Consider the following 15476-nt stretch of genomic DNA (forward strand, 5'->3'; position numbering starts at 1 on the left):
ATTGAACTAAACAGTGTTGTTCCAGGACTTGCTGTACTGATTCCAAGTTCAGCTGTCAAAAATAAGTTTGGGGACAAACTTGTAAGCTGACAGGCAAACATCTCCCCTCTCGGGAGCAGAGGTGTTTCGATGTAGCAGTGAGTGGTTTGTGCCAGAGTACCGTGCAGTCAGGGTATTTTACGAGAAAGCGAGTGTCCCTAACCCTAAGAATTAGGTGGGGGACTAGTCAAGATGGCCTCGGTGCCGTGTACCTCTCACTTCAGAGGACTGGGGACTCTGGTTTTGCTGCCCATCCGCGTTTTCCTCATTTCTGAAAAATCAAAATAGGTTCTCCTAATGGGTCATACTTTCCTAATAATGCTTTTATATCTCTTTTTAGGATTTAAGCATTAATATTTGTAGTTTTTATTGAAAAATTCGATTGATTCTGATAAATTTTAAAAAATGGGAATAAAACATTCCAAATCACATTTCCCGAGAATAATCACTACTCACATTTTGATGATGTCTCTGTGTCACCAAATTTTTCTAGACATCGTGATATACCCGTCTATGGATATAGATATATGTATTCAATTTATGAAATGGGAATGCCTGATACACACTAGCAGTTCTGGGCTCTTTTTGTCACTAATTATTATCATCTTTCAATGTCAATGAATAGAGTTCTACAATATCATTTTTAATAGCTGCAAAATTATTCCATTGTATATAAATACTATAATTCATTTATCTGGACCCCTATTAAGACAAATCAGGTTGTTTATTTTTCCCTACTACGAACAACGCTGAGATAAAAACCCTTGAACACAGGCATCTTCTTGCGTTCACATTGTCACTCCTTGCGGCGAATCGCTGGGTCAGAGGATCAAGCGCATTCTATAACTTGGTAAGCCTTCGCAGGGCGCCCACCTGGCCGTGCCAGGCGCCAGTCCCCCGGCAGTCCTGGCTGGGCACTTTCCCCACACCCACATACCTCGTCCCTGAACTTGACCTGCTTTTGTCAATCCGACCAGCAGAAAATGGCTTCTAGTTTTTATTCGAATGTTTGTGTTAGTAAAGTTTAGCTTTTTTATATATGGTTTTGTAATTCTGCTTATGCGATATGTTTTATAAACTTTGTTCATTTTTCTAATTCCTTTTCATTCTAGACTGGAGAAACAGAGGCAGAGATCACCAAGCTACACAAAAAGTTGTTTGAACAAGAAAAGAAGTTGCAAAACACCATGAAGCTTTTGCAGCTGAGCAAGCACCAGGAAAAAGTCATCTTTGATCAGTGTAAGTGAGCGGTGGGTGGGGGTGGGGGTGGGGGGCAGCCACCATGTCTGACCACGTCCTCAGGACTGAAAAGCAGCCCTGGACTGCCCACTTCAGGGCCCAGACTGCTTGTCATCGTGGCTTCTGTTTGTAGGCTGCCTTTCCTGCTTCACCCTTCCCAACCTGCACAGACAGATGAGTTTCCTTAACAGACTTTTGTAGGGGGACCACTCTGTGCCAGGGGCTGTCGTCCTAGTGGGGAGATGGTGTGTGACATGTGCAGGGGCTTAGGGAGCGCCGAGGTGGGAGTGGGGCGGATGTCACTCTGTCCTGGAAGGTGGGCTTCTTAGAGGAAGTGACGCCTGAGCCGAGTGTGCAGGGTGGAGTAGGCGTTGGTCAGATGGAAAGGAGGTGGTGCAGACAAAGGCAGAGAGGAAGAAACCAGGTGTTGGACGTGAGAACCCAGCAGCAGGAGTTCACGTTGCTGGAGTGGGAGCGACCGGCTGGTCGAGGGGGGCGGGGGCGAGAGGGACCCGGACTGCGCTGTGAGAGGCCTCAGGCGGCAGGCGCGGGCGGTTTGGCGGTTTGCACTCGGAGCGCAGCGTCGACCGATCGCATCCACGTGCAGGAGGGTGCTGGCGCAGCTGCCCCCCCCCCGCGGGCCAGGCAGGCGACGAGGGCCTGGGCCCGGCAGCGGGCGTCCGGGGAGGGGCAAAGATTTGAGAACGACTTTTCGAGGCAGATGCAGAGACCGGAGGTCGGGGAAGTAGCATGGCCTTCGCGAGGTCGGCTCAGCCCACCCCAGAGCTGGGGGGAGCAGCTGCGTTTTCCCACGTCAGCCCGCAGCGCTCATGCCGCTGCGTGTTTGGAGGGCGGCCCGAGTTTCTCCTGGTGCCCCCTGGCAGCACAGCCTGGCCGCGTCTCGGGCTGCCTGCCTGTCGCTTCCCTGTCTTAGGAGCGCCGCGATCCAGCGCCTTCCTCACGGCCTTGCGCTGCTCTCTCAGCAAAGCCCAGCATTTCCGGGGCATTTCTGAGAAGCACAGACAGATTATCGTCAGTGAGACTTCTCCTTACTCACCCCCGGAGCCTTCTGAAAACAGCCTGTGACTGGCAGAGTTCGAACTGCCAGAAAGGGACATGTAGTCACCAAGCGAGCACTGAGTTTGTGCTCTCTGCCCCCATGCGAGGCCCTGGGGACAGGGGTGAACGAGACAGTTCTTGCCAGTGTGGAGCTTTGACTCATGGGGGAGACACACAAACGAGCTGCAGGACGATGCACCTGCATCTCAGGTAGCCCGAGAGGTGCTTCAAGGCCCTGGATCACCTGGGTCTTGAGGTTGAGTAGGAGTTAGAGACGGGGCAGGAACACGATTCTGGCGGGTGGCCTCCCGGGCAAGAAGTGAGTGATAGAAACACGTTTTGAACACGCCAAGACTCTTGCTTTGAGAGGTGAAGTGAGGGGATAAGTCAGGGCCAGGTCACAAACAGCGTGTGGGCCGGACCCAGCGAGCGGCAGGCACTGACAGGGACCACAGTGTGTCAGAAGGTCCTGTGGCTGAGTGTGGAGGGGCCAGGAGGTTGAGAGACTGTGGCAGTCCCCAGGCAGGCAGTGGGGAGGCCCAACGGGGCCCACAGAGGGCTGTTGATGAGAGGGGGTTGGTCGCTCTGGCAGAGCGGTACACGTTTGTGGGGTTCTGGCCTCGGGGTTCACGTCACCCTGAAAAGTGCTTGGGTCTGCGTCTGGCCTCACGCTGGGCAAGCCCAGACGTGGGATGTGTCCCTTCCCCTCTGCCCCTCGGGCTGCTCGTCGCAGTGGATCTCGTGCCCTGGGAGGTGGGCAGAGCTGGTCAGACGTGGGGGCCCTTCACCCGGGCCGGGCGAGCCCCACCTTTCCGCTGGGAGTCTCATTCTTTCGATGCCATTCCCACGGTATGTTTAACCCACAGCCGCGATACCTCATCTTTCTGGGTCACAGGTCTGTTGGCGACTCTCGGGAGGGGCGTGATCTCTCTCCAGAAAGATGCCTACGTCCACGAACACACAAAAATTTGAACTTAGTTTCCGGGGATGTAGGGCACCCCAGAGCACATCCTTGGACCCGGGGTGGAACAGCCGCCCTGCGGCATGGGGTTGGGGCGAAGGCACGGAGAGGCAGCGGGCCTCTGAAGTTCATTTTGCCCAGTCGAAACAATCCCACAGTGTCTGTCCTTCCCCTGGCATCACAGATTGCAAACAGACTTCATTATTTCCAGATGGAAATTTTTCTGAGGCAAGAAATAAATATTTTCTCAAGGCCACCACATGGCACCTGTTCTGAATGAGCCATCAGGGAGCTTGACGGGGCGTCTGTTTCAGCCTTGGGCACCACTGGCCAAAGGCCCAGTTCCAGAAGCCTGTGTCCCCTTTCCCAGGGAGTAGCTGCCTCTCTGGCCCTCACCAAACCCTCTTAAGACGGGCCCCTGAGCAGGCCTAGGTACCTCTTCTGGGCCAGCGTTCCTGCTGCTGGGGTTTGTGTTGGACGAGAGGGGACAGAAGGAAGAAGCCACCCCACTGTACAGATGCTGCCCCGAGTGGCAGGTGCTCCTCTCCCTCCCGTGGGCCACGGCATGCCGGGCCTCTGCCCGTGCTCGGCTCAGAGCCAGATCTGCAGGCGCCCCCACTGGCCCCCGCTAGGCCCTTGTCCTGGCAGCACGTGGCTGTGCAGGGAACCATGCTGGGCTCGTCTGCCAGCTGAGGAGGGAACGCGCCGGGCTTTGTCCCGGGTCTTTCGGCGCCTGCTCTCGGGACGGCCCTGGACACGTTTGACTTCCCAGAACCGCCCTGGCCCCTGGCGTGGCCTCCGCACATGGGTTTGCTTCCCAGAGCTGCTTCTCCGGAGGGCTGGGAAACCAGAGCATGCGGGGTGCTTGTCAGACACCAGCCCCACCCTGCCCCATCGCCCTCCCGGGGCCGTAGAGGTGAGCCCGAGGGTACCTGAGCCCCCGGCCGGCCTCGCAGAGCCTCGGCTTTTGTCTTCTAGAACGTGGTGCAGCAGGCTTTGCTCTGGTGTCGCTGTGAGGTCGTGGCTGAGCACGGATGTGCAGTCTCGTCTCTGGGCCACCTTCTCTGATGGATTCTTTGGTCCTGGGGCGCGTGACGGGCCGGTGGGGGCTTCATGCCTCTCTGGTCTGTGTGCTTCAGGCTTGTCTGAACCACCCAGGGTTCAGGGGGCTCCTCCTCCCTGCACCCAGCTCTTAGAGGGTCCGCCTGGGCACCGGGGTCTAATCATCCCCTTCTTCGCTCTCTCCTCAGTGGTCGTGACCCACAAAATCCTTCGAAAGGCCAGAGGAAACCTGGAGGTAATGAATGCCCCTTCGAGTTTCTTCCACGGAAAGCCATGTGGGGCGGGGGAATGGGTGCCGGGCAGGAAATGACTTCTTTTGAAAAGTGAAGTTGAAGATGAAACCAGAGGACGTGTTCTCCGCATCCAGCCATGTTCTTCTGCCAGAAGTACACAAAAAATTTTGTTTTCTCATGCCGTGGTTTCAGTGGTTCTAATTATTAAACTTGGGTGCTATTTGCACCCATAAGAAATACAGTGAAAAGTGCCTGCACGTAGTAGGCATTTGATAAACATTTTTGAATGAGTGAGTACAGTAGGATCTCATGGTCATTAGGTTCTGTAAATATTTACTGACCAAACATTATGTCTTTGGCAATAGTTTCAGAATAACAGTCTCACCTTTAACTCTGTCAGGGATCTCACTTCAGAAACCCTCCAATGGGCCTAAAATTCTCCCTTTTCCTCCCTTTTTCTAGCTTAGGCCCGGGGGTGCCCATCCAGGAACGTCCAGTCCCAGCAGACCCGGCTCCTGAGAACTTGCAGCCAATAAAACTTGTGGTTCCCCCTGAGCTCACGCTGTCTCTGTTACAAGTGTGGTTCCTGCTTATTGGGAAAGAGCCGTCTGCTCAGAGGGAATCTCTCTTTCCGCTTGGTGTGCTCTGTCCTGACGTTGGTGTAGGGCTTATTGTTGGTGTAGGGCTTATTGTCGGACAGGCTCCGGGCGCCCTGCAGTGCGGGGCATGGCAGGCCTTGGGCACGGGGTGCGTCTCCGCTGGGGCAGCGCGTGGAGCCGAGGTGTCGCTGCCTCGTCGCTGCCTCGCTCGGTGGTGGGCTTCATGCCCACCCATGCGCTTAGTGCTCGGCCAGCCCCGCGGTTCGAGGATTCACATTTAATGACTCATTTCAACTTGGTGATGCAGTTACTTTGTGTGGAGCCTCAAAGCCCAGATCCCAGACGCCCACGTGGGACAGGCTGGGGCCTCGGGAGTGGTGTGGCCCTTGGATGTCACCCGAGCTCTCTGCCGAGCCCACTCAGGTGTCCAGACAGGAATGGCGCTTCGTGGCGTGGCTGGGTCACCTGACATCTGCACCTCGTGTGGACTCAGCAACTCGCAGTCACGGCCTAGCGCGCGGTCCCCCGAGGTGGCGCCATTCCCGGCATGGGAAGGATCCATGAGGCCCGCAGTGTCCCCACGACGACTGTCCCCACAGCACGGCCGGCTGCGTTTGCCCCATCCCTGTCACTGACCGTCATGTTTAATTGTCTTCCACCTTCGCCCTGAGCTCCATGATGTCCCTGAGAAATAGACTGTTTAGGGCTTGGCCCCATTCGCAGACGAGGCTCAGGACGGGCCGGGGACTGAGAGGCCCTGCCAGGCATCCTCCGACGTGACGCTTGCTGCCTCGCGGCCCTGTGCCCACCACCTCGGGGCCTCCGAGCAGGCGTCAGCAGGGCACGTGGGCCTCGTTTGTGCAACAACTGAAGCCTGACTCGGCCTCCCTCTCTGTCCCCTTTCCTGCCATCGCTCTGGGGACTTCGGCGTCCATCTGGACGACCCCTCAGCTTGCTCTCCCTCTGCAGTCACTCGTTCTGACACTGCCCTCTGACCATCCCCTCTGTCCTCCGGCTTTCTCCCTTGTCCCCTCTGGGAGATCCCAGGCTCTGGTCCCTTCACCTCTTTCCTTATTAACAGGCTGTTTCTTGTCCCAAGTTCCTTTTCCATCACGTTTCTCGAATCTTGCCTCCCGCACCTGAATCACTCCTCCGCCCTGCAGCAGCCAAGGTGTTGGAAAGCCCACGTTTGCCCAGGATGTTTTCCACGCTAAACACGGGCGAGGCGTCACCCAGGCCCCTGACAAGGTGCAGCAGGAGCTGGGCCGGCCGCTGCCCGCACCCCCGGCTCCTCTCTCATCTCGCTGCTTTGCACTTCCTGTCCCAGGCAACCCGACCTTCATTAACTCACCCAAGTGCCCCTCCCACCCTCTCTCTCTCTAGTCTGCCTTGAGTGGTCCTTCAGAAATCCTCCCCACCGTGGGGGCCACTGAGCGATGCGATGGCTTCGTTGCCCAGTCCAGTCCTGTCCTTATTCCGTGACCTCACTGGAGTTGGGGACTACAGGGAGGTCCCAGTCAGGCCTCTTATCCCCAGGACAGCTGAGCGTCTTGTCCGAGGCCCTTTCCTTTGAGAGGTAGAGCTGGGGCTTAGTCCCTCCTGTCCTTCCAAACCCCAGCTCTGCTCTCCGCTGCTGCCCCTGCAGCTCCCCAAACCCGGCGATGATTTGAGGTGATGTGAAGGGGAGCGGGGCAGCAGGAGCCAGGCCGGGGGCTGGGGGACAGACCTCTCATCCTGGCCCCTGCCTCTCCACCTGTTTCCCATTGGGTGAGGGGTGGACAAGTGGTCAGTAGGGACCCTCTCTGCTTCGGTTCCTGTTGTCTGAGCTCTCGTGAGAAGCATTTGCACAGCTGTGCCTCAGTCCATTCCAGTGTGTGAACACTCAGATTCCGGCACGAAGTAATGTGGCAGCTCCTTTTTCAAGGACTTGCACAACTGGAGTCCTAAATGGAAGCCCGACCTGCAGCCAGGACGGCTCCGCGTGGCTCTGCTGGGGGCGGGGAGGGCAGGACGCTTGGCTTCCAGGCCCAGCCACAGGCTTCTGTCGTCTCTGCACCTGTGAAATGAGAATCGCCCTTGCACCTAGGCCCGATCACACTGTGAGCCTCGAAATTTGGAAGTAGACAAACAATAAAACCCTTTCGAAAAATTAAGGACTTATTCAGTGTCTCTCAATGGCTAGTCTCAAGGAAGTTTCCAAAACCCCATTTTAAGTTCCCATAGCAGCTGAGCACAAATGCGAGTGTGTGTGTGTGTGTGTGTGCGTGCGTGTGGCAGAGCAGGTGGTAGGGCGGGTTGTACAGAACGGATGTCAGAGCTCAGACGAGGCTGGGAAGTCAGACCCGGGTTCAGATGTGCCTTCAGGGGGACTATACTGCCGACCTGACTGACAGTTGCGAGTGTGTTGCCTGGCAGAGGGTTTGTGCACAGCCCTGGGAGCTGAACTGGGTCATTGGCAAATATGAGTTGGACGGGTTGTGAGGGGAGATCCATTTTTGCTTCTGGTACATTCCAGGCCATCTGGTGGGTAGACCCAGGCATACCTGGGAGTCCAGCCAGCCACTCAGTTCAGTTACCTACAGTCTTTCAGGAACCCAGTCATAGAAAGCAGAGTATGTGTTTATCTCCCGATTTAGAGTTGTGTCAAATGTTTCCAGCCTTGGGCTTCTGAAGGCCCTTCCTCCTCCGGAAGGTGGAGGAGCAGCCGGGTTGGTTCAGGTTGGATTAGGGCCAAGAACAAACTGCAAATAAGGACAATTTGGACCTTGGAAAAGGCGCCATTGTCCCGGGTGAGTTAATTTTACCAGCAGCTGAATGCAGGAGGCTCTGAAGCAGTAATCAGAAAATGCATCAGTTTCCCGTCAGTGAAATTAATCACCACATGCACCCCAGGAACCCCCCGGGAGAGAGACAACTGCAGAGCATAAATGTGTAGAAAAGGAAGGGGAGAGGCCCAGGGCTTCCAGCCCACCTGGGGCCTCCTGCTGCCCAACCTTGGGCCCACCTGCCACCTTTCTGTCTTGAGTCCAAAGGGTAAAATCCTCACCCCTCCAGGCTGGCGCCCACCTTCACAGCAGTAGCCACACTGTGCATCGTCGCATTAATTAATCTGCACCATCTTGCTCATTGTACAGGTGAGAAAATGAGGAGAGTCGTCTTAATGTCGGAGCCTGGATTTGAACCTGTGTCTGCCGAAACCTGTTTACATCATCCTGTCCTCCGCATTAACATTTCTCCCTAAAAGGCTGCCTATTCCAAAAACTGCAGCCCTTCCACACATTACAAACCAAAATATCCTCACCCCACCCTTTCCAACAAAAGGTCTCTGCGTGACCAGAGCAGGGGCCCAGAGACCCACAATTGAATTCCACGACTCGACAGCCCCAAGAATCACTTGTAAATGGGGCCGTGGACGGAGGAAAGAGTGATCTTGTTAATAAGTTCTCAGCATTGTGGAGACAAAGGAAATTGCCCCGGGGGCTGCCGACCCTGCCAAATTGCCTCTTCAATCTTGGCCATATTTTAAGTTTAACTCAAAAATGCAATTATCGAAATTACTCATCCCTTCTCCTGAGAAGCCCAGGACTCTGCCTTAGGGGCCAAACGTGTTTACTTCTTGCCTTCCCAATTCACTCTGCTGGATGCCAGGTGGGGTGGGTCTAGGTGGATCCAGAGACCCAGGGACTTGCCCTAGCCCTCAGGGGCTCCTAAGAACCCGGCCTCATTTTCTCATCTGTAAGATTATGATGTCATAAGAAAAAAGATGGCTAACTGTCAGGCCCGGACATTGGCCTAATCACGGGTTTGCTTTATCAAAGTCATCCCTGCCTGACACCTCCTCTCACACCTTCCACATCCCACCCACAGTTCTGGCCAAGGCCATTGCTTCATTTATCTCCATTAGTATCTTGGTCCAGGTGATCATTGTCTCTCACCTGGACCATTTGTGCAATGGCTCCCCAGCTGGGCTCCCTATATTCACCCCTCCCCTCTCCAGTGTCCCCATATGACAGCTAGAGTGATTTAAAATGCAAAGCTGATCATTTGCCTCCTTGCTTTAAAATGTCGAATGCTTCCCCTTGCGCTAGCGTGACCTGCTGGTGGTATACTGATCCCTGCCCACTCCAGTCTCCTCCAGCCGCCCGCCCTCTCAGCCCTCCATGCTCCAGCCTCATAGAGTCTTCCTCTCTGGCCACAGGACCTTTGCACACGCTGCCCCTGACTTGCATCCTCCCACCCACTTCCCTAGTGTCGCTTGTTTCTCTTGATAGTCGGATCCTGCTCATGCCTCAGAGCCCGCTCAGAAGTCTTCCCTACTGGGGGCCCCTATAACACACTCTCAGCATGATGTCCCCCTCACTGGCACTTGGCCTCTGTTGTGACTTTGGATTGTGCGAGTGTGATTTGTCTTTGGGTTATGACTTTCCCCATTGCTAGCTGGAAGGTTCGTCAGGGCACAGGCCCGGTGTGATTTGCTCACCCCTCTGGCTCCGGTATCAGACACAGAGCGGCAAAGATATTCAACTCAACAAACAGTCCCAGAGCTTCTCTCACCTTCTGGAACAACTCAGGCTGGTGGGGAAAACACGAATAGTAATGCCAGCAGGGAAGACTTGTTCAGGGGGTCCTCTGAGCCAGGCAGCCTTTGTAACATTATTGCACGCAGTCACGTGACAGCCCTGTGGGAGAGGTGCTGTTTTCAGAAGGAGGACAGGGGCACAGAGCGAATGGCCTCGGATCACAGGGCCAGTGGACTGTGGAGCTAGAATCAAACAGAGCCCTGGCCCCAACCAGGCACTATGGGCAAACCCAGTTCGGTATGCTGAGTGCCAAGGCTCGGGGTGGGGTGGGGCATAATCTGCACCTGCAGAGTGTCTGCCTACTGGCCATATTTTAAGTCTAACTCAAAAATGCAATTATCAAAATTACTCATCCTGTCTCCTGAGAAGCCCAGGACTCTGCCTTAGGGGCCAAGCGTGTTTACCTCTTGCCTTAAATGGGATCTTCCCAATTCGCTCTGCTGGGCATCAGGTGGGGTGGGTCTGGGCAGGAAGCCTGCCTAGCCCTGTCCCTGGCTTGGCCAGTCTTTGCCACTCGCTGGGCCTCAGTCTCTCCATCCTCAGTAAGAGACAAGGTGTTGGAGCTGCCTCGAGCTGCCTCCTCTTAGGCTTCCGTCCTCCTGGTTTCCCAGGACCCTTTTAGCTCTGTCCACCTCGGCGAGTTCTCGGGGAAGCCACTGCCCTCGCCTGACCCCAGAGGGCAGCACTGGGCATGGTGAGCTCCTCTCCTACTTGAACACGATGTTAATAAAATCTCACAGTGGTTACCAGCCACCTTCCCATACAAAGGTCGTGATCATGTCGTTGCTAACAGGCATTCACATGACAGCCCCGGGTTTTCAGGGTTAAAAAGATCCTCTATTTGTATTAATGCACTTCCTTCTTCCAAACAGAACAACGTGTGGTCCCTGCTCATTTGCGGCACTGGCTGGCTGGTGGGTGACAGCAGACACAATGCAAAAAGAGAGCAGGGCCACTCCAAATGGTGGCGGGCCAACGGCCAGAGCCCGACTGGAATGTGTGTGCGTGGGGCGGGGAGGAGAGGGACTCACGAGGCGGGCAGTACACGCTCAGCACAGGAAAGGGTTAAGAGATACTCAGGTTTTTCAGATTCAACATCTTCTAGCGCCCAACTGCACTTGGAGCCGCGGATCCGGTGGGGAGAGGCAAGCACATCATTAACTCCGTTAGAAGGTGATAAATTATAATGGCAAAGGCACCTGGAAAAGAGGCCTTGGAGGTGGGCAGGGTAGGTGCCCGGGGGAGCGGTGATGTCCGGCCGGGAGTTTGTGAGCTAGAGAAGGGCAGAGGAGGGGGTTCTAGGCAGAGGAAACAGGCTGGTAAAGGCTCGAGAATGGTCCACGGGCCTGGCTGGACCTCAGGATCCAGTCAACGATGGGGAGGAGACAGGATGAAGAGATTGGTGGCGCCTCAGGTGTCAGTATGGGACCGGCAGGCTTCGTTGGGGACAGTGGGGAGCCACAAGAGGGTGGCAGGCCGGGAAGAGATGTAGAGAGATGCGTGTCTGAGAAAGGTCGAGTTGGTGCGGAGAGGCACAGCACAGGGTGGAGGGACAGGTGGAAGCTGCAGAGAGAGTCCAGGCTCGAACGTCCGCACCTGGGCAGGGCCGGGGCACTGGGACGCAGGTGGATTCGAGACTCTTAGGAGACTTGGAGCCTGTGGCATGTGGGGCTGTGCGTGCATGCATGACAGCGAGGAGAGGGAGGGTGAGGAGAGGGTCAAGGCCGCTGGGTCTGGCTCCAGCAGTGCTGTGGCCTCATTCGTGGGGAGGGAACAGCAGAGAAGGGTGTTCCCGCCAACTCTGTCCTTCGAAGTGGGCAGAATGTTACAGGTGGAGATGGGAAAAAGGCCTCCAGGCAGAGGGAACAGCCGTGCAAAGGCCTGGAGGCTACCGCGGGGCCCGATGTCAAGCATGAGGTTGGGTACGAGGCGCTCAGTGTTCGGGCCCGTTTCGGCGTTGGGGAACCAATGTTGATTGCTCCAATAAGATGAAGGGGGAAAGTCCAGGGAAGGGGGCGGCAGTGGGGGGCAGAAGAAAAAGGCGAGAAGCAAGGAAGCGGGGGGATGTTGGGGGGACCCAGACCATATTCAAGGTGGGCGGGCCCCATGGCAGTGGGGACACAGAATCCTGCTCCCTTCTCTGCTGGAAGGCTGGTGGCTGGGGTGGCAGGGAGGATACAGCATGGAGGTGGCCTCCTGGGGACCCGCTGGGACTCTCGTTTCATCTGCCGACTCTGGGTTCCAGCCCGGTGACCTGGCCGCAGACGGCTCTTCCACCTGGAGACAGGACAGTGGTCCAAGCAGCTGTGCAGAAATGGCCTGTGTTTCGGCTGCTGCCTGGCCTCGGCGACCTGAACCCTCCCTGCCTGTTTCTCATCCTTAAGATGGGGGTAATAATACATCCCTTTCTCCCCAAATCTCTCTTCCCTTGTCTTTGAGATTAGCTCTCTTGTCCCCCGCAGATGATTCTAAGCCTCTCCAGGAAGCTGTCTTCTCGCTGCTTCTCACGAGCACGGTCAACCCTGCTTCCTTCCCTAACCCTTCCCCCCACCATCCTCTCCTCTCCATCTGTCTCCTCCTTACTGGCCTAGGTGCAGCTGCAGCCTCCCAGGGGGCCCCCTGCTTCCTGCCCCACCACCCAGTCTGGTCTCTGGGCACAGCCAGGGTGAGCTTGTCAATCGTGAGCCCAATCGTTTCTTCCCTGTCTGCACACACTGTCCCAAGAGCAAGTTCCCATTCCTCTTCGGCATGCAAGCCCTCCCGTCTGACCCCAGCCTCCGTCTCTCATCCATCTGGGCTTGTCATGGGTGGTACCCCACCCTCACCCATGAGGTGCCAGTCTTGCCACACTCCTCCTAGTCCCTGAAGTCACCTCCTGTTCTGCAGTTCCGTCTTTGCACATGTGTCTCCTGTTCTGAAACACTCATCTCCCAAATCCTCAGCTTGACTCACTCCATTCATCCTGAAAGACCCATCTCAGGTATCACCTTAGGGCTCCCATCCTCTAAACTTCACTTTACGCCCCCTATAAATGGGGCATGATCTCGTTTGCCCCCTTGTCACTGGAGACAGACTTAAGGTTTTAATTGACTGCAAGCAGCTAAGTTAACTGAGACCAAAGAAGAAGGGACCTCGAATGCGAATGGTACCTTGGCTGCATTGATAAAGGTATAGAGTCCAAACAAGAGAGGTGAATAGTCTTGCTTTGTCTGTGACTTGCCATCCTGCACTGAGAGCCTTGTGATCATTTCCTGTACCTTGTATTAGGAGGGATATTGACAAAGTGGATTATATCACTGATACTTCCACCCCTGTTCATTCATCAGACATGTGTATGCCAGGCACTTACATTGTCACGTTTAATCCTGTGAGCTGTTCTGTTCTTTATGTAGGTGAGGAGGAACTCACGTTATGTTTGGTATCGTAATAATAAAATAATGCCCATGGCAGGCAGAACAGTGTCCCCCAGAGACATCCATTCTCGATCCCTGGGACCTGTGACTATTTACGTTACACGGCAAAGGGGGATTTCAGATGTGCTTCATGTTAAAGACTGTGAGATGGGGAGCTTATCCGGGGTGGTTTAGGCAGGCCCACTCGCTTGACATGAGTCCTTAAAAGAGGAGGCTCTTTTCCAGCTGTAGTGAGACACAGATGTGACAATAGAAAAGGGTGAGAGTGGCTGGCTTTGCTGATGGAGGAAGGGGCCGTGAGTCAAGGTGCGTAAGTCACCTGTGGGAGCTGGGAAAGGCCTAGAAACCGGGAAGAACAGTGCTGCCAGCTTCTTGACTTCAGCCCAGGGAGACCCACGTTGGACTTCTGATCTCTAGAACCATAAGTTAATAAATTTGTGTTGTTTTAAGCCACTAAGTTTGTGGTATTTGTTATGGCAGCAATAGAAATCTACTATGATGCCTAAAATAGTCAATATAGATATATATGATCATATGAATTTAGAGATCACATGCATAGGCTTCTAGCAATGTAGACCAATTTCTAAATGACATTGTATCGACAGCCTGAGAGGTAATGAGCTCCCCTTCCCTGGAGGTGTGGTTGCCAAGTGCAGTTGAAGATGTCGTAGAGGAGATTTGAGCCTAGACAGGCAGGTGTTTGGACAAAGGGCCCCCCTGCCCCGCCCGCCGCTCCCCACCATGTGCCTCAGAAAATCAAGGTCAGAAGCCATGTGACCCTGGGCAGGAGAAAATTATGGTTCTCCCTGCAGGCTGGGTGGCCTCTCTGTCACCCTGTCACCACCTGTGGTGTCCACCCCTTAGGCGAGTTATTATATATGGTTCCAGGACTCCATTACTTCAGAGCGCTTCTATGTAATGCGTTGAAAGAATTATTGAAATGTGTAATTACAGTGTGCATTGTAATATAAAACAAGTCTATTATATTCATTTGATGGAACTGTGCTTCATAATGTCTATTCTAATATAAAAGATTCTGCCATTAGAGTGTTATATTGTGTGGTGATAATTGTCCGTCTGCAGACACCGTCTCCCTTGTCTTCGCCCTGTTCCCACGCTTCCTCGTGACGTTTCTACTGATGTGAAACCAGAATACTTCTGAGTTTGGGGGCACTTTGGGGTCATTCGATCCAAACCCAGATTAGAGTGATGGGGAGAGTGAAGCCTTGAGGGACGAGGCGACCTGCCCAAGGTCCAGAACTGGTAACGCTGGTACCTCTTGAGTCCCAGCCATTGTCCTGCCTGCGGTCCGCAAACACTTCAGGGAATCGAAACCACGTACACAAGGCAGACAGAAGGGGGCAGCTTTGCGCAAAGCCGAGTCGGGCTGCCCAGGATCCTGACCATTTATGACACCTCCACCCCCACTCTGAGGCTTCTCCCCAAAACGCTGGGGCTCCTAGGGACCCCCTTTGAAAACCGGTGGCCCCATGTCTTTGTCGTCCAGATGAGAATGTGCTTGCCCGAGATCAAAGCCCAGGTTGTGGGCAGGGCTGGGATCAGCACTCGTGTCCCCTCGGCCGTGTTGAATTTCTCCTTCTCAACCCTGGCTGCTCTGGAATCTCGGGGTCACATAAATCGGAGGCTGAGGTGTGGTGCGTCTGTGACAAACAGCGATATAAGAACGGTTCCCTCCTGGCCGTGCTCCTGTCTGCACCTCCCTGGCCTGCCCAGACTCAGGCCTCCTCATCTGCAGGGGTGTCACCCCTCCACAGATATTTAGAGGTCCCACTATGTGGTAGGTACTGCTCTGGGCCCTTGGGACATGACACAGAAAACGAAGACCCCGTTTAGATTCTGGCCATGAGAGAACATAACAGAGAAACGATGGATCTCCTCTGCTGGAGGCCATGTGCTCCAGCCAGTAGGAAAAGGGAGCGAGGGGGTGAGGGAGGGGTCTGGGGAGCGGTGATGTGAGCAGAGCCAGAAGGAGATGAGTGAGTAAAGTGATATTGGGGGTAAGGGTGTCCCAAGCTGAGGGGACAGCTGCTGGAGCAGCGCCAGAGGCAGGAGGAAGCTGGGGTGGCCGAGGAGCAGTGAGGAGGCTGCTGTGCCAGGGGTGCTTGCGTGGGGGGTGAGCGGCAGGAAAATAGCTCAGAGGACAGCAGAGCCTGTGTGAGGAAGGGGCCGGCCTTGGCTTGAGTGAGCCGGGCAGACACTGGAGGGTCTCGGCATAGCCGGGTGAGGAACGGCTGCCTCCCTGTCACTCTGCCTCCATTCCGACCCTCTGG

The 15476-nt window shown here is 55.0% G+C and overlaps 1 protein-coding gene across 1 annotated transcript in view; it reads left to right on the forward strand.

Moving 5' to 3' along the window:
• CDK5RAP2 (CDK5 regulatory subunit associated protein 2) overlaps positions 1–5148 on the forward strand; it is a 155903-nt gene extending 150755 nt beyond the window's left edge. The window contains 3 exon segments of the mRNA XM_039866749.1: positions 1152–1278; positions 4549–4595; positions 5056–5148. Coding sequence (XP_039722683.1) covers positions 1152–1278; positions 4549–4595; positions 5056–5112 — 231 coding nt within the window. The 3' untranslated portion in view covers positions 5113–5148.
• The last annotated feature ends 10328 nt before the right edge of the window (positions 5149–15476 follow it).

Source organism: Pteropus medius, unplaced genomic scaffold (genome assembly GCF_902729225.1).
Source record: "Pteropus medius unplaced genomic scaffold, Ma_sr-lr_union100, whole genome shotgun sequence".
Taxonomy (NCBI): domain Eukaryota; kingdom Metazoa; phylum Chordata; class Mammalia; order Chiroptera; family Pteropodidae; genus Pteropus; species Pteropus medius.